General features: G+C 49.2%; 2 protein-coding genes across 2 annotated transcripts in view; one reads left to right on the forward strand and one right to left on the reverse strand.

The window, feature by feature from the left end:
* The first annotated feature begins 396 nt into the window (after positions 1-396).
* Positions 397-21,284, forward strand: part of LOC118379383 (protein-tyrosine sulfotransferase 1-like) — a 77,518-nt gene continuing 56,630 nt past the window's right edge. Inside the window, exons 1-2 of the mRNA XM_052468676.1 lie at positions 397-610; positions 14,785-15,854. Of these exons, the coding sequence (XP_052324636.1) occupies positions 14,941-15,854 (914 nt within the window). The 5' untranslated portion in view covers positions 397-610; positions 14,785-14,940. The remainder of the gene's footprint in view (positions 611-14,784; positions 15,855-21,284) is intronic.
* Positions 8,414-12,587, reverse strand: LOC127909042 (uncharacterized). The gene is made up of 3 exons (XM_052468907.1): positions 12,576-12,587; positions 8,885-10,234; positions 8,414-8,842 (listed from the first exon to the last, which is right to left on the reverse strand). Exons 1-3 carry the CDS (start codon positions 12,585-12,587, stop codon positions 8,414-8,416), a joined length of 1,791 nt encoding a protein of 596 aa, XP_052324867.1.

Raw genomic sequence — 21,284 nt, forward strand, 5'->3', positions numbered from 1 at the left:
TGTGGACTCAAATCATTTGAAGAGTAAATCAATTATTACATTTGTATTTATCTAAATAAAATGTACTGTTAGCTTTGTAATACTCCGATATTTTTGCAGTGAGCTGTCGCACCAATATTTCAAATGGAGTCCACTGTCTCTTTAAAAGCGTGGGTACATTCTAACCCCACCCTTCAAATCCTTTAACCAATCATCTACCATGACACATTATGAATCGTCTTCTGCGGGTGGTCCAATCGCAAACCGGCTTGCAATTCCAGGCCACCAAGGGCATATTCATTACATCCATTCTGTTGCAAAACGTTTCTAAAACAGAAGCAAATGGAAGGAAACGAGGCGGGACCTACCTGAGGTTATCCAATAGAAACTTTCGGTTTCGTAGCAAAACGAAACTGTTTGGACTAATGATTACACCAGACTCTAGTAAAGTAAGGGTGACGCGTTTGCAGCGATACAATTGAAAAGAAAGCAGTAACAAGTCGTCTTGTGTGTCGGATCAGTGGAACAACAAGGGAGCAAATTGAACGGATGGAATTTACGAGTAACGGTGTTCAACTATGAGATAAGCAGCTTGATCAACTCTCTCCCGCGCTGGATCCTCTACATTTAGGTGGGTGTTTTATATTTTATCAAAGGAAAGAAGATTGCGACAGTGTTCCTCTTTCTTCTCCCTTTGCTCTTCTCTTCCAGCATCAGCGCCGCTAACCGCGACTGTCTACTTAGAAGGCTACCAATCACTGCACATTCTGAGCATAACTCATTCGGAAGTATTTTTTACAATGTCGTTTTTTGCTCAGATCCGTCTATTATTCGTCATTCTTTGACATGCGCTGACAGCTTTGCATCACTGTAGAAACGTTTTAGCACGTGCCGTCCGGTGTGTGAAGGCTGGACATGTATCACGTCTTGGCATAACAATAAACATGATCTGTCAAGCCCATGTCAAATAGAAAATAGACAACTACATTGATCGAGGGTTTTGCCTCCCTATTGGAAGTAACGTGTTTTTAACCAGAACATTTTACGTAGCCTATAAATAATGCGTGTATCTTCAAAACAATGGTAACTGTTGATGTGTGCACAACTAAACAGCAAACATTGCTAATAATAATAATAATGATGATGATGATGAAGATGATTGGGGGGCTCCACCTATGTATCTGTAGCGGAGGGTTGTGTAAACGGAACACTGACACAGGTTCCGCAGGTGAAATCACGTCGTTCGTTTACATTTATTTTATTTTTTTACCTTGGATATGTCCACATCAGATGATATTGTGTATGTAGACTATTGATGTGGAATCCGTACTGGTCAGCATTGCACAGGATTCATGTTGCGCGGAATTATGCAGACGTGATAATGTGTTAAACTGTTCCAAAGGATGCCTCCTACACTTGTCCTTCAAGGCCTAAATGGAGCCTAATTGCTTAAGACCAATCTTTTTGAACCCCGGTAAGTAGTTCTACCTCTGCTGATTGCTGATCGCGAAACATCGGTCTGCAGTAACCATAACTGAAGGAATGGGCTTAACATCGATGTGTTTGTGTGTTTCCATTGCAGGCCATTCCTACAGCTGTTGACAAAACTTCTCATTTCTCTGTGTCATGTTGAAAAGAAATGTGGATGCCAGATATTTGGTGTCCTCCAGTTCACTCTCTACTAGCAATAGCCCAAAGACCAAGAAGGGAGGATGATAGAATAGCTATTTGTGTGGTTATTATATATTAAATCTGATTCATATTTCAACATGTTTTGAACCTATGGTTGTTATAGCGATGGAACTCTTGGTAGAAAGTGGTTGATTTATTTGTTTCATAGACAGAGTAGACTCTTTTTCTATGGTGTGTTTATTTATATTCTGGTGACATGGTACCCCACGCAGCCCGGACCCCACGCAGCCCGTACCCCACGCAGCCCGTACCCCACGCAGCCCTTCTGGCCCGAACGCAGCCCGTCCCCTAGCAGCCCGAACATTGCTGCCCGTACCCCACGCAGCCCGTCCCCTTCGCAGCCCGCTTTCCCACGCAGCCCGTACCCCACGCAGCCCGTACCCCACGCAGCCCGTACCCCACGCAGCCCGTACCCCTGGGCAGTCCACTAGATGTTGCCCATTGCTGCCCACGCAGCCCGTCCCACGCAGCCCGTCCCTCGCAGCCCGTCCCCTCGCAGCCCGGAACCCCACGCAGCCCGTACCCCACGCAGCCCGTACCCCACGCAGCCCGTACCCCACGCAGCCCGTACCCCATGCAGCCCGTACCCAACACTACTTTAGATCATTTGAATGTGTTTGTCATAAGACACTTGAATGGATTTCTGCCAATATGTAGCTAAATACCACAGAGATCCTCTTACATGTAAACCTTACAGTCCTATTGATCAAACAACCCATACAAAGTTAGGCTCTTTCCCTATATGCACATGATCAACAACTAATGCTAGCCAGAGCAATGTTAACTCAAATTGAAAGGAAGGATCATTTTGAGATGAACTGAAAGGTTGCACGATTGAATCCCAGAACTGACAAGGTGAAGATTTGTCGTTCTGCCCCTGAACAGGCAGTTAACCCACTGTTCCTAGGATGTCATTGAAAATAAGAATTTGTTCTTAACTGACTTGCCTGGTTAAATAAAGGTAAAATAAATATTTGAGCTGTTAAACAATAGTATGCTCATCCTTCTGCAGCTTTCCTGCCAATGCATGCTTTGTCCCAATTTTCAATGACGGCCTAGGAACAGTGGGTTAACTGCCTGTTCAGGGGCAGAACTGTCCTTCTGTAGCTCAGTTGGTAGAGCATGGCGCTTGTAACGCCAGGGTAGTGGGTTCGATTCCCGGGACCACCCATACGTAGAATGTATGCACACATGACTGTAAGTCGCTTTGGATAAAAGCGTCTGCTAAATGGCATATATTATTATTATTATATTAGAACGACAGATTCGTATCTTGTCAGCTCGGGGATTTGAACTTGCAACCTTCCGGTTACTAGTCCAACACTCTAACCACTAGGCTACCCTGCCGCCCCGTACCCAAACTAACTGGCTAAAGTTGTCTCCCACGAGATGTTGGAACATGACTGCTATAATAGCCTCCACTCTTCTGGGAAGGCTTTCCACTAGATGCTGGAACATTGCTGCTGTAACAGCCTCCACTCTTCTGGGAAGGCTTTCCACTAGATGTTGGAACGTTGCTGCTATAACAGCCTCCACTCTTCTGGGAAGGCTTTCCACTAGATGCTGGAACATTGCTGCTATAACAGCCTCCACTCTTCTGGGAAGGCTTTCCACTAGATGCTGGAACATTGCTGCTATAACAGCCTCCACTCTTCTGGGAAGGCTTTCCACTAGATGTTGGAACATTGCTGCTATAACAGCCTCCACTCTTCTGGGAAGGCTTTCCACTAGATGCTGGAACATTGCTGCTATAACAGCCTCCACTCTTCTGGGAAGGCTTTCCACTAGATGTTGGAACATTGCTGCTATAACAGCCTCCACTCTTCTGGGAAGGATTTCCACTAGATGCTGGAACATTGCTGCTATAACAGCCTCCACTCTTCTGGGAAGGCTTTCCACTAGATGCTGGAACATTGCTGCTATAACAGCCTCCACTCTTCTGGGAAGGCTTTCCACTAGATGCTGGAACATTGCTGCTATAACAGCCTCCACTCTTCTGGGAAGGCTTTCCACTAGATGCTGGAACATTGCTGCTATAACAGCCTCCACTCTTCTGGGAAGGCTTTCCACTAGATGTTGGAACATTGCTGCTATAACAGCCTCCACTCTTCTGGGAAGGCTTTCCACTAGATGTTGGAACATTGCTGCTATAACAGCCTCCACTCTTCTGGGAAGGCTTTTCACTAGATGTTGGAACATTGCTGCTATAACAGCCTCTACTCTTCTGGGAAGGCTTTCCACTAGATGTTGGAACATTGCTGTGGGGAAACATTGCTGTGGGGAAACATTCTTCCATTCAGCCACAAGACTATTAGTGAGGTTGGGCACTGTCGTTTGGCGATTAGGCCTGGCTTGCAGTAGGAGTTCCCAATTCGTCCCACAGTTTCCTACCATCTCATCTGTCACAGCTGCTGTCTGACTTATCATTGCTCGCTATCCCTATCCAGCATTCCTAAATTACAAGTGATGATTTTGTGTGTGTGTGTGTGTGTGTGTGTGTGTGTGGAAGAAGAGAGCGGAGCATCAATTCATTCATACATGCCAATGAACAGTATGTAGGCTGTGACTGGAAGCAGGAGGACGTGGGATGTTGCCGGGTACCTTGAAATAACTGTCTGGTTATGCCGGGTACGGTCTGCCTGGTTGTCTAGTCTCTCTCAATTCAGTCCTAGGGTTATGTGGAGGGTAGGGTTCTCTAAATTCAGTCCTAGGGTTATGTGGAGGGTAGGGTTCTCTAAATTCAGTCCTAGGGTTATGTGGAGGGTAGGGTTCTCTAAATTCAGTCCTAGGGTTATGTGGAGGGTAGGGTTCTCTAAATTCAGTCCTAGGGTTATGTGGAGGGTAGGGTTCTCTAAATTCAGTCCTAGGGTTATGTGGAGGGTAGGGTTCTCTAAATTCAGTCCTAGGGTTATGTGGAGGGTAGGGTTCTCTAAATTCAGTCCTAGGGTTATGTGGACGTTTTCATCAGTACAAATGATTTTGAAGTCCAGTCCTGCTGGACTTTGGACCTGCTGGAGTTTGAGAAACATATAATATATTCCACAGTTCTAAGTGTGTCTTGGATTTTGCGTTGGATCAACAGTAACTATGGGTGATTTTGCAGCTTCCAACGTAGCTTAAAATGTCAAAACAAAAAAAAAAGTCCTAAAGCCATTGACTGGAATTGTGCTGAAGTGACCATTAGCTAGAATCTGACCTAATATTTACAATAGGAGGGTCTCAAATGGCACGCTTTCCCCTATGGGTCTTGGTCAAAGTAGTGCACTATGCAGGGGATAGGGTGTAATTTGGGTGGTGCTCTTGTAACCAGTGTGAAATGGCTAGCTAGTTAGCGGTGATGCGCGCTAATAGTGTTTCAGTCGGTGATGTCACTCGCTCTGAGACTTGAATTAGTGGTTCCTCTTGCTCTGCAAGGGACCGTGGCTTTTGTGGAGCGATGGGTAACGATGCTTCGTGGGTGACTGCTGTTGATGTGTGCAGAGGGTCCCTGGTTCGCCCCCGGGTATGGGTGAGGGGACGGTCAAAAGTTATACTATTACACTCTCACAGGATGTGATGTATGGCATTACCAGTTGGGTCAAAGGTTAAGCTCCGGCCTCTGTTCCGTTCTACCTGATTGATCTAGGGATACATCTCAAATGGCCCCCTATTCCCTTTATAGTGCACTACTTTTGACCAGGGCACAGGGAATAAAGTTGTGCTCTGTGTAGGGAATAAAGTCGTGCTCTGTGTAGGGAATAAAGTCGTGCTCTGTATAGGGAATAAAGTCGTGCTCTGTGTAGGGAATAAAGTCTTGCTCTGTGTAGGGAATAAAGTCGTGCTCTGTGTAGGGAATAAAGTCGTGCTCTCTGTAGGGAATAAAGTCGTGCTCTCTGTAGGGAATAAAGTCGTGCTCTCTGTAGGGAATAAAGTCGTGCTCTCTGTAGGGAATAAAGTCGTGCTCTCTGTAGGGAATAAAGTCGTGCTCTCTGTAGGGAATAAAGTCGTGCTCTCTGTAGGGAATAAAGTCGTGCTCTGTGTAGGGAATAAAGTCGTGCTCTGTGTAGGGAATAAAGTCGTGCTCTGTGTAGGGAATAAAGTCGTGCTCTGTGTAGGGAATAAAGTCGTGCTCTGTGTAGGGAATAAAGTCGTGCTCTCTGTAGGGAATAAAGTCGTGCTCTCTGTAGGGAATAAAGTCGTGCTCTCTGTAGGGAATAAAGTCGTGCTCTCTGTAGGGAATAAAGTCGTGCTCTCTGTAGGGAATAAAGTCGTGCTCTCTGTAGGGAATAAAGTCGTGCTCTCTGTAGGGAATAAAGTCGTGCTCTCTGTAGGGAATAAAGTCGTGCTCTCTGTAGGGAATAAAGTCGTGCTCTCTGTAGGGAATAAAGTCGTGCTCTCTGTAGGGAATAAAGTCGTGCTCTCTGTAGGGAATAAAGCCGTGCTCTCTGTAGGGAATAAAGCCGTGCTCTCTGTAGGGAATAAAGCCGTGCTCTCTGTAGGGAATAAAGCCGTGCTCTGTGTAGGGAATAAAGCCGTGCTCTGTGTAGGGAATAAAGCCGTGCTCTGTGTAGGGAATAAAGCCGTGCTCTGTGTAGGGAATAAAGCCGTGCTCTCTGTAGGGAATAAAGTCGTGCTCTCTGTAGGGAATAAAGTCGTGCTCTCTGTAGGGAATAAAGTCGTGCTCTCTGTAGGGAATAAAGTCGTGCTCTCTGTAGGGAATAAAGTCGTGCTCTCTGTAGGGAAAAAAGGCCATTTGGGATGCAGGTTAGAATCCTGTGGAAGTGAAGCATGTACCTGATATCCAATCAGGACCGATACAGGTAGGTAATTTTTTAAACACAGTGATTGTCCCGAGGCAGAAACTTGGAGCTGCCACAGGTAAATTGATAGTTTCTCTGTTTGCCATAGTTGATCTGAGTCCAAGTCTTTTCTGAATAGTTCTGATCTCATCAATGGTTCCTTTCTAAACAATGTTTTCACGTTTCCAACAAAAGCTGAATAATATGCAGAAGGTACGGGCAGTGTGTAGTCGAGGGGGTCGCGGCAGTGTGTAGTCGAGGGGGTCGCGGCAGTGTGTAGTCGAGGGGGTCGCGGCAGTGTGTAGTCGAGGGGTCGCGGCAGTGTGTAGTCGAGGGGGTCGCGGCAGTGTGTAGTCGAGGGGTCGCGGCAGTGTGTAGTCGAGGGGTCGCGGCAGTGTGTAGTTTTGTGTAGTCGAGGGGTCGCGGCAGTGTGTAGTCGAGGGGGTCGCGGCAGTGTGTAGTCGAGGGGGTCGCGGCAGTGTGTAGTCGAGGGGTCGCGGCAGTGTGTAGTCGAGGGGTCGCGGCAGTGTGTAGTCGAGGGGGTCGCGGCAGTGTGTAGGCGTAGTCGAGGGGTCGCGGCAGTGTGTAGGCGTAGTCGAGGGGGTCGCGGCAGTGTGTAGGCGTAGTCGAGGGTCGCGGCAGTGTGTAGGCGTAGTCGAGGGGTCGCGGCAGTGTGTAGTCGAGGGGGTTCGGCAGTGCGTAGTCGAGGGGTCGCGGCAGTGCGTAGTCGAGGGGGTCGCGGCAGTGCGTAGTCGAGGGGGTCGCGGCAGTGTGTAGTCGAGGGGTCGCGGCAGTGTGTAGGCGGGGTCGCGGCAGTGTGTAGTCGAGGGGGTCGCGGCAGTGTGTAGGTGTAGTCGAGGGGTCGCGGCAGTGTGTAGTCGAGGGGTCGCGGCAGTGTGTAGGCGTAGTCGAAGGGGTCGCGGCAGTGTGTAGTCGAGGGGTCGCGGCAGTGTGTAGTCGAGGGGTCGCGGCAGTGTGTAGGCGTAGTCGAGGGGGTCGCGGCAGTGTGTAGGCGTAGTCGAGGGTCGCGGCAGTGTGTAGGCGTAGTCGAGGGGTCGCGGCAGTGTGTAGGCGTAGTCGAGGGTCGCGGCAGTGTGTAGGGCGTAGTCGAGGGGTCGTGGCAGTGTGTAGTCGAGGGGGTCGCGGCAGTGTGTAGTCGGGGGGTCGCGGCAGTGTGTAGTCGAGGGGTCGCGGCAGTGTGTAGTCGAGGGGTCGCGGCAGTGTGTAGTCGAGGGGTCGCGGCAGTGTGTAGTCGAGGGGGTCGCGGCAGTGTGTAGTCGAGGGGGTCGCGGCAGTGCGTAGTCGAGGGGGTCGCGGCAGTGCGTAGTCGAGGGGGTCGCGGCAGTGCGTAGTCGAGGGTCGCGGCAGTGCGTAGTCGAGGGGGTCGCGGCAGTGCGTAGTCGAGGGGGTCGCGGCAGTGCGTAGTCGAGGGGGTCGCGGCAGTGTGTAGGCGTAGTCGAGGGGGTCGCGGCAGTGTGTAGTCGTAGTCTCCAGCTTCCGTTCTCTCCCTTCTCCCCACTTGTATGTCATGGCAGGGCCTCAGTTTTGGAGCCTCCAACCTTATTCCACAGACAGATACATACACAAAGACTTCCTCCCTTGTTATTAAGTGTTGATGTGGTGGTCTGGTTTCAGCATGGGTCCATAGAGAATCCCCCCCCCCACCTTCACAGATCAATGAAAGAAAAGAAACTCCAAGAGGAGGATACAATATCTGTAACAGGAGTAAAGAGCCTGAATTAATTTAACACAAACACATTCTTCATTTCAGCTCGGTACGCACAGCCAGGTGAAACGTGAAACCAATCTGCCTGCTGCTAAAGCTGGGAAAACAAGTTGTAATTCAGACCAGTGGCTTTAGGTATCCTACCTTTTTATATTCCTCGAGGTTGGGGAATGGTTGGGGAATGGTCCACTTTTCCAAATGGCATCCTATAACTTCATATGTAGTGCACTACTTTTAATCAGGAGTAGTGTCGGGAGGCCGGGAGTAGCCGGGAGTAGTGTCGGGGGCTGGGAGTAGTGTCGGGGGGCTGGGAGTAGTGTGCCGTGTCGGGGCCGGGAGTAGTGTCCGGGGCCGGGGTAGTAGTGTCGGGGGCCGGGAGTAGTGTGCCGTGTCGGGGGCCGGGAGTAGTGTCCGGGGGGCCGGGAGTAGTGTCGGGGGGCCGGGAGTAGTGTGCCGTGTCGGGGGCCGGGAGTAGTGTCGGGGCCGGGAGTAGTGTCGGGGCTGGGAGTAGTGTGCCGTGTCGGGGGCTGGGAGTAGTGTCCGGGGGCCGGGAGTAGTGTCCGGGGCCGGGAATAGTGTGCCGTGTCGGGGGCCGGGAGTAGTGTCGGGTGCCTGGGGTAGTGTGCCCTGTCGGGGGCCGGGAGTAGTGTCGTGGAGTAGCGTGGGGCTAAGGGAGTAGTGTCGTGGGGTTGGGGAGTAGCATCGGGGCCGGGAGTAGCGTCGAGGGCCGGGAGTAGCGTCGGGGAGTAGTGTCGGGGGCCGGGAGTAGCGTCGGGGACCGGGAGTAGCGTCGGGGAGTAGCGTCGGGGCCGGGAGTAGCGTCGGGGGCCGGGAGTAGCGTCGGGGGCCGGGAGTAGCGTCGGGGAGTAGCGTCGGGGACCGGGAGTAGCGTCGGGGAGTAGCGTCGGGGGCTGGGAGTAGTGACGGGAGTACCGTCGGGGTGACGGGAGTAGCGTCGGGGACCGGGAGTACCGTCGGGGGCCGGGAGTACCGTCGGGGTGACGGGAGTACCGTCGGGGTGACGGGAGTAGCGTCGGGGAGTAGCGTTGGGGAGTAGCGTCGGGGGCTGGGAGTAGTGACGGGAGTACCGTCGGGGTGACGGGAGTAGCGTCGGGGGCCTGGAGTACCGTCGGGGCCGGGAGTACCGTCGGGGTGACTGGAGTACGTCGGGGTGACGGGAGTAGCGTCGGGGCCTGGAGTAGCGTCGGGGTGACGGGAGTAGCGTCGGGGCCTGGAGTAGCGTCGGGGGACGGGAGTAGCGTCGGGGGCCTGGAGTAGCGTCGGGGCCTGGAGCGTCGGGAGTAGCGTGGGGACCGGGAGTAGCGTCGGGGAGTAGCGTCGGGGGCTGGGAGTAGTGACGGGAGTACCGTCGGGGTGACGGGAGTAGCGTCGGGGTGACGGGAGTAGCGTCGGGACCGGGAGTACCAGGGGCCGGGAGTTTACCGTCGGGGCCGGGAGTAAATGGGGTGACGGGGCCGTCAAGAGTAGCGTTGGGGGAGATGTACAGCGTCGGGGCCGGGAGTACCGTCGGGGCCGGGAGTTTCACCTGGGGCCGGGAGTACCCTCGGGGTGACAGGAGTACCTCAATTTGACGGGAGTAGCGTGGGAGTAGCGTTGGGGAGTAGCGTCGGGGGCTGGGAGTAGTGACGGGAGTACCGTCGGGGTGACGGGGATAGCGTCGGGGCCTGGAGTAGCGTGTGACGGGAGTAGCGTCGGGGGCCTGGAGTAGCGTCGGGTGACTGGAGTAGCGTCGGGGCCTGGAGGTGGACGTTGGGATGACGGGAGTAGCGTCTGGGCCTGGAGTAGCGTCGGGGTGACGGGAGTAGCGTTGGGGGCCTGGAGTAGCGTCGGGTGACGGGAGTAGCCGGGGGCCTGGGTAGCGTCGGGGTGACGGGAGTAGCCTGGGGTGACCTAGTAGCGTCGGGGCCTGGAGTAGCGTCGGGGCCTGGAGTAGCGTCGGGGCCTGGAGTAGCGTCGGGGCCTGGAGTTCGGGGACCGGGAGTAGCCTGGGGTGACGGGAGTAGCGTGGGGGGACCGGGAGTAGCGTGGGGCTGTTTGCCTGATGGTGAGAGCTCACAGACAGATTCCAGATCTGGGTTTACCTGGGTTTTTTTTTTAAATGGAGGTGGAAGGGCCTCAAGATGATGACACTGAGGGAGATGTACAAAACATTAGAACGCCTGAATATTTGGTACCTACTACCATACCCTGTTCAAAGGCACTTATATATTTTTTCTCTTGCCCATTCACCCTCTGAATGGCACACAAACACAATCCATGTCTCAATTGTCTCAAGGCTTAAAAATCATTCTTTAACCAGGTCTCCTCCCCTTCACTTACACGGATTGAAGTGGAATTTAACAAGGGACATCAATAAGGGATAATTTCACCTGAGTTCACCTGGTCAGTCTGTCATGGAAAGAGCAGGTGTTCTTCATGTTTTATCCACTCTGTGTATAGGGTCTGGCTGGGCTGGCGGGGAACCACTTGGCTTGAATCTGCTGTTCCAGTGCAATTAGAGTTAACCTGGAAGAAACCGGTAGCCTGGTTAAACCCAATTGTTCAGTCTAGGTTTTTAACCAGGCTAGCAAACAGAACCAGTACACCTCCTTTAGAAGCCATCTAACCCTGTAATATTGTCAAGGTGCTGGCATTTTAGCCCTGGTTACCGTTATGGTGAAAGCATCATTCAAACTGTTCTGCGATGTTAAGAGCGAGTTCCTCATACAGAAATACCAGTAATGTTCAAAATGAGGTTAGACCCATAAGTCTAACATGTAGGTTTCTACTAGTTGTTCATTTAGTTTACTTCGGTGATTTGGAGGGAGTTTTGCTGGGATGTTAGTCGATGCAACTTTCTGGCTCATCAGTGTTCTCTACCCCCGGGCCTAAAATGGGCCTCTTCCTCACTGGTTTGATTTAAATTACACCTTTCCCTTCACAGCCTATTGTCTAGTTAGGCTGTAAACACAGAAAATAATATGTTTGTGATATCTACTGCACTGTGATATGAATTTTGTGGGGGGGGGGACAGAACCATAACGTTAAGAATCCCATCCCTAATGGGCATGCTGGTAATCATTAAGGACGGGATCGTTTTTTTCAATATTATAATTTTTTCTTTCTAAATTGTAATGGAGCTAAGTACACACAAAATCCTAAAGGGTAAAGCCTGTCTCATTCTGCTTTCCACCAGACACTGGGAGAGGAATTCACCTTTTCAGCAAGACAATAGCCTTAAACACAGGGCCAAACCATAGTATCTAGTCTGTCTGAGGAGACGGTGCTTTCCTCTCCTTTTGTATTTCCCGTCCTCTTATCAGTTGTTGCTGTCGGGATGCACATATCTAACATATGCTGCAGAAGCACATCTCTAATAGGGAGCCTGGAATAATTGCTTTGCTGATGTGCCCCTGTAATAATTGCTTTTAGGGAAAGGGCAGGATGACAGCATCGTGTGTGTGTGTGTGTGTGTGTGTGTGTGTGTGTGTGTGTGTGTGTGTGTGTGTGTGTGTGTGTGTGTGTGTGTGTGATCGCTCTTTTCAATTATGTTACATCTGCATCACAGATAAACTGCGTGTCTGTTACTGTGTATCCATTATTGTTTCATAAGGTGTGACTGGTGTTACTGTGCGGCAACATGCGTGGGTGTTTTGAGAGCAGCGTCAGACAGTCGTCAGAGCAGATTAATGATGTCTTGTTGAGCTTTGCCAAGAGAGACCCATCAAAGCCGTCAGTCAAATGTCACAGAAGATAAGAGACAAGCGAAGGAGAGTGTGCAGGGCCGGCTCTAGGTATAAGCGACATAAGCGGTTGCTTTGGGCCCCAGACAGAAAACATATGTCTTATATTTGTGTGTGTGTGTGTGTGTGTGTGTATATAAATTACACACCACACAACTACTACCACCAGTCAAAAGTTTGGACACACCACCTCATTCAAATGTTTTTCTTTTTACTATTTTCTACATTGTTGAATATAGTGAAGACATCAAAACACATATGGAATCATATAGTAACCAAAAGTGTTAAACAAATCAAAATCTATTTGAGATTCTTCAAATACCCACCCTTTTCCTTGATGACAGCTTTGCACACTCTTGGCATTCTCAACCAGCTTCACCTGGAATTCTTTTCCAACAGTCTTGAAGGAGTTCCCACATATGCTGAGCACTTGTTGGCGGCTTTTCCTTCACTCTGCGGTCCAACTCATCTCAATTGGGTTGAGGTCAGGTGATCGTGGAGGCCAGGTCATCTGATGCAGCACTCCATCACTCTCCTTCTTAGTCAAATAGCCCTTACACAGCCTGGAGGTGTGTTTTGGGTCATTTTCCTGTGGAAAAACAAATAATAGTTCCACTAAGAGCAAACCAGATGGGATGGGGAATCACTGCAGGATACTGTGGTCGCCATGCTGGTTAAGTGTGCCTTGAATTCTAAATAAATCACAGACAGTGTCACCAGCAAAGCACCCCCACACCATCACACCTCCTACTCCATGCTTCATGGTGGGAACCACACATGCAGAGATCATCTTTTCACCTACTCTGCGTCTCACAAAGACATGGCGGTTGGAACCAAAAATCTCTAATTTGGACTCATCAGACCAAAGGACAGATTTCCCCCGATCTAATGTTCATTGCTCGTGTTTCTTGGCCCAAGCAAATCTCTTCTTCTTATTGGTGTCCTTTAGAAGTGGTTTCTTTGCAGATATTTGACCATAAAGACCTGATTCACGCAGTCTCCTCTGAACAGTTGATGTTGAGGGGTGTCTGTTACTTGAACCCTGTGAAACATTTATTTTGGTTGAAGTCTGAGGTGCAGATTTCCTGAGGCTGGTAACTCTAATGAACTGGTAACTCTGGGTCTTCCTTTCCTGTGGTGGTCCTCATGAGAGCCAGTTTCATTATAGTGCTTGATGGTTTTTGCAACTGCACTTACTTTCAAAGTTCTTGACATTTTCCAGATTGTCTTGACCTTCATTTCTTAAAGTAATGATGGACTGTCATTTCTCTTTGCATATTTGATCTGTTCTTTCTGTAATATGGACCTTTACCAAATAGCACTATCTTCTGTATACCACCCCTACCTTGTCACATCTCAACTGATTGGCTCAAACGCATTAAGAAGGAAAGAAATTCCACAAATTAACTTTTTAACAAGGCACACCTGTTAATGGAAATGCATTCCAGGTGACTCCCTCATGAAGCTGGTTGACAGAATGCCTGGAGTGTGGAAAGCTGCCATCAAGGCAAAGGGTGGCTACTATATATATCCAGGCAAGTCAGTTAAGAACAAATTCTTATTTTCAATGACAGCCTAGGAACAGTGGGTTAACTGCCTGTTCAGGGTCAGAACAACAGATTTGTACCATGTCAGCTCGGGGGTTTGAACTTGCAACCTTCCGGTTACTAGTCCAACACAACTAGGCTACCCTGCCGCCCCAATGCAGACTTTATAATATTCTCTCACCAATTGGATGGGAACCTAGCTTCTTCTTCTGTGACCAGAAATCGAAGCCTTTTGTTTACTAAACATTTTTAGGATTGGGGGGATGTATTTATGCCTTATTTCCCAAAAATATATACTCCTTTTTAGCTTTCATTTGACACCAAATTTGATATGCTCCTATAAACTTCACATGTTGGTACTCATGGGTCCTTTTTCTGTGGCAATGACCCAGAGTAACGTGATGTCACACCACCTACTCTGTAAATCAGAGCCTGTGTAACTGCTCAGGGACAAATTAGAGGCCGGAGGTTGGACGTGTCGTTCCTGGTCAGGAACGTTTCTCTCAGCCCAAGAAACAAACTGAACACTGGGAAACGAGTAAAAAAACGAGTTGAAAAACAGAACAAGATGGTTGTAAATTAGAGATTTCCCTCTGAGGGATAAATATAATCATTGCGTCTTTATGTTGCTAAGTGTGTCACTGGGGAAGTCCTAAATGCTTCAGACTGCTGAATAGTGGAGCTGTTCTCTCTCTCTCTCTCTCTCTCTCTCTCGGTCTATCCCTTTTTCTCAGTGTCTGTCTCTCTCCCTCTTGCTGTACCTCTAGTCTGTGGCCTGGATTAATTCCTGTGGACTTGTGTCAGCTGAGGGCCTTGACTGTGTCGAGTGTTTTTCTGACAACTTTATGATTTCGGTCTTAGCCTTTCTTTTACACCACAGTTGTACAGTGGTTTTGGCGTGAGATCCATAACGTTGTCAGACAGAGAGAATGTGTTCATTACTGCTTTCTGAGGTCAAAGTGGAGCGTCTCCGTAGCCTACATTTCTCCCGAGGGGATTTGTAATTTATGTTGAGGGTAATTCCTACATTGAATATAAGGAATTCCTTGGTAATTTCGTGTGTGTAAGATGGGTCAGTACAGTATAATGCTGAAAATAAGATGTTTTGTTTTTCTGAACAGAGCCTTTTTTAGGACCATATACGACGTGAACCTTTTGTTGGCTCAAGCCTTAGCTTGATTTCTACCAGCAGTATACAAATGATCTAGAATGTCAAGATCTCTACCAGGATCTGCCTGAAGTTGCCATGTTCTACTGTTCCAACCAAGGCTATATGATTATATTGTGTAATAATGTGTTTTTATTCTGTTCTTCCCAAGGCCTGATGGAGCTGGGCACACGACAAGCGCTGACTGCCGGGGAACACGCCCCCCCTCGCCGACCTTGAAAGGAGGGACACTCCGCTACTCCCAACCTTCCCTCCTCTTCCACTACCTCCTCTGGTACACCTCCCTCCCTCCCTCCCTGGTCCTGAGATGGTGATGGTGATGATGATGAAGCTGAAGCAGAACCTGCTGGTGGCCTGTCTGGTCATCAGCTCAGTCACAGTCTTCTACTTGGGTCGTCACGCCATGGAGTGTCACCACCGCATCGAGGAGCGCAGCAGCCAGCCTGGGGACCAAGGGGTTCTGGGGGGCCTTCAGGGGCCAAGAGGGTTGCTCCTGGGGGGTTCTTTGAGCTCCTCCGCCATCCTGCGGGGCTCTGGCCCCGGGGCCCATAACCTCTCCGCTCCATTCGTCTACAACAAGGACATGCCTCTAGTGTTCATTGGAGGGGTTCCCAGGAGTGGGACCACGTTGATGAGAGCCATGCTGGACGCTCACCCCGAGGTTCGTTGTGGAGAGGAGACCAGGGTTATTCCACGTATCCTGGCCATGAAACAGATGTGGTCGCGGTCGGGGAGGGAGAAGATGCGTCTGGACGAGGCCGGGGTGACGGACGAGGTCCTGGACGCCGCCATGCAGGCCTTCCTCCTGGAGATCATCGTGAAGCACGGCGAACCCGCCAACTTCCTCTGTAACAAGGACCCCTTCGCTCTGAAGTCCCTCTCCTACCTGGCTAAGATCTTCCCGCACGCCAAGTTCGTGCTCATGATCCGTGACGGACGCGCCTCGGTCCATTCGATGATCTCGCGTAAGGTGACGATCGCTGGCTTTGACCTGGGCAGCTACAGAGACTGCCTGACCAAGTGGAACAGGGCCATAGAGACCATGTACACTCAGTGCCTGGATGCCTCAGACAAGTGCCTGCCGGTGCATTATGAACAGCTGGTGCTCCATCCAGAGAAGTGGATGAGGACGCTGCTCAAATTCCTGGACATTCCCTGGAACGAGGCGGTGCTTCACCATGAGGAACTCATAGGGAAAGCAGGAGGTGTTTCCCTGTCCAAGTAAGTAGTGTGTGTGTGTGTGTGTGTGTGTGTGTGTGTGTGTGTGTGTGTGTGTGTGTGTGTGTGTGTGTGTGTGTGTGTGTGTGTGTGTGTGTGTGTGTGTGTGTGTGTGTGTGTGTGTGTGTGTGTGTGTGTGTGTGTGTGTGTGTACGTACCCTGACCTGCATGTTGAGGAACTCAAGGCATGCCGGTCTCCCTCCCCGTGTGTTTCTATCAGTGTATAAAGTGAGTAAACTGTAAACCCAACTATCTTGTAAATCAGGGGTCAGTGACCTTGTAGTCTATGAAGTGTTAAACAAGGCTTTATACCAATAGATGACAAAATGTGACTTGAAGGGAAAAGGAACACCCTCTAGAATACTTCCAGTGATTTAGTGGCGAGACGAGGTGTGGGCAGCCAGCGTCTTCAAGGATTTTACAAACCTGGGACAAGGACCTCCAAATGAGGACGAAGCCAGGCAGAACTTCCATGCATCACCTCACTGAGCTATCAGGGCCACAGTGGATCGCCCACTCCTCATTCTGAGTGAAGCTCAGCCGCCATTTTGGATCTGGTTCTGAACCGGAATGGTTCTGGTTCTAGAACACAGGCCTCTGTTCTTTGGTTCTGGAAGCGTTCTGCTCTGTTCTGCGCTGCTGCCACAACAAGACGCTGATAAGTAATACAGTCCTGTTGGCTCTGATGGCAGTAATAAACAAGCAGCTATCCTTGGGGATGCTACCTGTTTTACGAGACACTGTCTCCTCCTTCACTCTGCTTACGTAGTCAAATGGCTCAATGCTGTGGTTGAATCACAGGTTGCATCCCAATCACAGGTTGCATCCCAATTGGCCCCCTATTCCCTATACAGTGCACTACTTTTGACCAGAGCCCCAAAGGGAAATAGGGAGCCATCTGGGATAGACCCATAGCACAAAGAGGACTGGCCACCCCTCATAGCCTGGTTCCTCTCTAGGTTTCTTCCTAGGTTTTGGACTTTCTCGGGAGTTTTTCCTAGCCACCGTGCTTCTACACCTGCATTGCTTGCTGTTGGGGGTTTTAGGCTGGGTTTCTGTACAGGACTTTGAGATATCAGCTGATGTACGAAGGGTTATATAAATACATTTGATTTGATTTGATTTCAATGTTATGGTAAGCGAGCACTATTCATCACCAGGCTGACAAGGTGTGAGTGGTGAATGGGTCATGCTCTACCTACTACATTCCCTTCCTGGTGCAGTGAGACAAGTTAGCACTGGTCCGTGTAACTCTCTCTCCCGCTCTCTCATTCGCTGGCTTGCAACTATTGTTCTTCCCAGAGGGGAGAAAGAGAGCGAGGGAGGAAATGGTGATGGCCCAGAGAGAAGGAAGGATCGTAAATCTAGTAGTTGAGTAGGTAGATCAGTAGTAAAAATGTTTATTTTATTTTATTGTTGATAGTCAACAACACACATTTCGTACTCCAGGTCCATTTCTACAGGCTCCCAGGGCCTGAAATGACAGCCTTGCTATTCCAGGAGGCCTCCAAACATGAATTGACTGTCCTTCTGTAGGTTATGAATCATTCTAGAGAAGAGCTAGGTGAGGAACCTCACTCATTAGTCAGCCGCACACAGTAGAGGGGGAAACAACCCATTTCTCAGTTTGTATCCCGTTGGGCCCTGGTCTAAAGTAGTACACTATATAGGGAATAGGGTCTAAAGTAGTGCACTATATAGGGAATAGGGTCTAAAGTATTGCACTATGGTAGGGTTTCCTTAATGGCCCCGAGTTGTTTTGGTTCTATAATTTGGAGATCGGCCTCTGGAAGTCTTCAAGGAAACTCAGTGGGGCTACAGAAGGGAGAGGGCTGGGGGAGAGTGGAGCAATGGAAGGGAGTGTCTTCAAAGAAACGGAGTGGAGCTACGGAAGGGAGAGGGCTGGGGGAGAGTGGAGCAATGGAAGGGAGAGTCTTCAAGGAAACTGAGTGGGGCTACGGAAGGGAGAGGGCTGGGGGAGAGTGGAGCAATGGAAGGGAGAGTCTTCAAAGAAACGGAGTGGGGCTACGGAAGGGAGAGGGCTGGGGGAGAGTGGAGCAATGGAAGGGAGTGTCTTCAAAGAAACGGAGTGGAGCTACGGAAGGGAGAGGGCTGGGGAGAGTGGAGCAATGGAAGGGAGAGTCTTCAAAGAAACTGAGTGGGGCTACGGAAGGGAGAGGGCTGGGGGAGAGTGGAGCAATGGAAGGGAGAGTCTTCAAGGAAACTGAGTGGGGCTACGGAAGGGAGAGGGCTGGGGGAGAGTGGAGCAATGGAAGGGAGAGTCTTCAAAGAAACGGAGTGGGGCTACGGAAGGGAGAGGGCTGGGGGAGAGTGGAGCAATGGAAGGGAGAGTCTTCAAGGAAACTGAGTGGGGCTACGGAAGGGAGAGGGCTGGGGGAGAGTGGAGCAATGGAAGGGAGAGTCTTCAAAGAAACGGAGTGGGGCTACGGAAGGGAGAGGGCTGGGGGAGAGTGGAGCAATGGAAGGGAGAGTCTTCAAGGAAAGGGAGTGGGGCTACGGAAGGGAGAGGGCTGGGGGAGAGTGGAGCAATGGAAGGGAGAGTCTTCAAGGAAAGGGAGTGGGGCATGCTCACACACACACTCCACCTCCTGCCACGTACAACCATATAACCCCTCCGTGTCCCCTGCAGAAATTTGGCTCCACTTTTGTTATTGTCTGCAGATGAGAATGCTCATGGTTTTTTAATAAAAAGCTTATGGTCAAAATCCACTGAGCACATGTCATCTTAGAGGAACCCCTCCCTATCTCCTTGCCCCTCTCTCTCAGACACACACACACACACACCTCTCTTCTCTCCAATGTCTTTCATCTTGGTAATTATATCATTATTGAATACATATTTAATCTCTTTTCTCCTCCGTTCCGTTCTTCCTCTCCTCAATTTTGTTTCTTCCCCCTCCACTCTTCCTCTTGTGGTTTTATCCTCTTGCTCCCCTCATGTGACTTCCTATGGGACTGCATCCTACACCCTATTCCCTATATAATGCCCTACTTTTTGGGAATAGGGTGTTGTTTTGGGATGCATCCTGGTGCTGAACAGAGCTAATGGTAAATAAACCGACGGCAGGGGAGGGAGGGGAGGGAGGGGAGTGAGTGAGGGAGGGAGGGAGGGAGGGAGGGAGGGGGGAGGGACGGAGGAGTGAGGGAGTGAGTGAGGGAGGGGAGAATGAAGGATCAGAGAGGAGATCCTTAAAACAGACATGGAAGTAGCCATCTTCCACATCTTTGTCAGAGGAGTGAGTTCAACAGAATCGTTCATTTGAGAAGTAAACAGACCGTCGTTCTCTGGAGGCTCTGATGTTATTAACACCCCCCCACCACCACCACTCTACACTGAACAGATAACACCCCCCCACCCCACCACTCTACACTGGACAGATAACACCCCCCACCACCACTCCCCACCACCACCACTCTACACTGAACAGATAACACCCCCCCCACCACCACCTGGACCCCCTCCCACCACTCTACACTGGACAGATAACACCCCCCCCACCCACCACTCTACACTGGACAGATAACACCCCCCCCACCACCCCACGACTCTACACTGGACAGATAACACTCCCCCCCTCACCACCACCACTCTACACTGGGGAGATAGAATGCCCTCTTTAACAGAATTTTATAAAGCGCTATGGTAGCTATGGTAGATAACATGTGATGTAAAAGGCTCTACACTCTACCAACGGCCAGACCAGCTCACTGTGTCCCAAATGGCACCCTATTCCCTAAATACTTCTGGAGCCCAACCTCTGTCTGGGTATGATGTGTTTGTGGCCGTTCTGTACAAGGCTTTCATATTTAGCATCGTTTATTAGACAAAAGTTCATGGTGGTGGAGGAGGGGGGGGGGTGTTTCTTGGACGTGCTGCACTTTGGAGATTAATGACCTGAAAACTGTTTCTGGGCTCAGGGCCATGCTTACAGGGGGGGGGGGTCTCAGGTCATGGGAACAGCAGAAAATGTGAGAGACGGGGCCTGCTTTTGGTGTGTGTGTACAAGTTAAAGCGTAATAATGTTTTTTTGTATAATCTGTGTAGTGATATTATTCTTATCGAAGACATTTGCATTGCTTAATTATAGCCTAATGCTTAGTTATAGCCTAATGCTATCTAGCTAGCATTGAACCCAGTTGGTTAGCTTTAACTATCTGCAGATTCATGCATGGTACGTGGTAGTATGAGTTACGATTATGGCTAGCTAGCTAAACAGTAAACCATAATCCTATCTCATACTACCACAGCTAGCTAGCTAAACAATTAACCATAATCCTAACTCATACTACCACAGCTAGCTAGCTAAACAATGAACCATAATCCTATCTCATACTACCACAACTAACTAGCTAAACAATTAACCATAATCCTATCTCATACTACCACAACTAGCTAGCTAGACAATAAACCATAATCCTAACTCATACTACCACAACTAGCTAGCTAAACAATGAACCATAATCCTAACTCATACTACCACAACTAGCTAGCTAGCTAAACAATAAACCATAATCCTAACTCATACTACCACAACTAGCTAGCTAAACAATGAACCATAATCCTAACTCATACTACCACAACTAGCTAGCTAGCTACACAATAAACCATAATCCTAACTCATACTACCACAACTAGCTAGCTACACAATAAACCATAATCCTAACTCATACTATCACAACTAGCTCGCTAGCTAAACAATAAACCATAATCCTATCTCATACTACCACAACTAACTAGCTAAACAATTAACCATAATCCTATCTCATACTACCACAACTAGCTAGCTAGACAATAAACCATAATCCTAACTCATACTACCACAACTAGCTAGCTAAACAATGAACCATAATCCTAACTCATACTACCACAACTAGCTAGCTAGCTAAACAATAAACCATAATCCTAACTCATACTACCACAACTAGCTAGCTAAACAATGAACCATAATCCTAACTCATACTACCACAACTAGCTAGCTAGCTACACAATAAACCATAATCCTAACTCATACTACCACAACTAGCTAGCTACACAATAAACCATAATCCTAACTCATACTATCACAACTAGCTCGCTAGCTAAACAATAAACCATAATCCTAACTCATACTACCACAACTAGCTAGCTACACAATAAACCATAATCCTAATTTATACTACCACAACTAGCTAGCTAGCTAAACAATAAACCATAATCCTAACTCATACTACCACAACTAGCTAGCTAGCTACACAATAAACCATAATCCTATCTCATACTACCACAACTAGCTAGCTAGCTACACAATAAACCATAATCCTATCTCATACTACCACAACTAGCTAGCTAGCTACACAATAAACCATAATCCTATCTCATACTACCACAACTAGCTAGCTAGCTACACAATAAACCATAATCCTATCTCATAC

The sequence above is a fragment of the Oncorhynchus keta genome, chromosome 18, assembly GCF_023373465.1.
Source record: "Oncorhynchus keta strain PuntledgeMale-10-30-2019 chromosome 18, Oket_V2, whole genome shotgun sequence".
Lineage (NCBI taxonomy): Eukaryota > Metazoa > Chordata > Actinopteri > Salmoniformes > Salmonidae > Oncorhynchus > Oncorhynchus keta.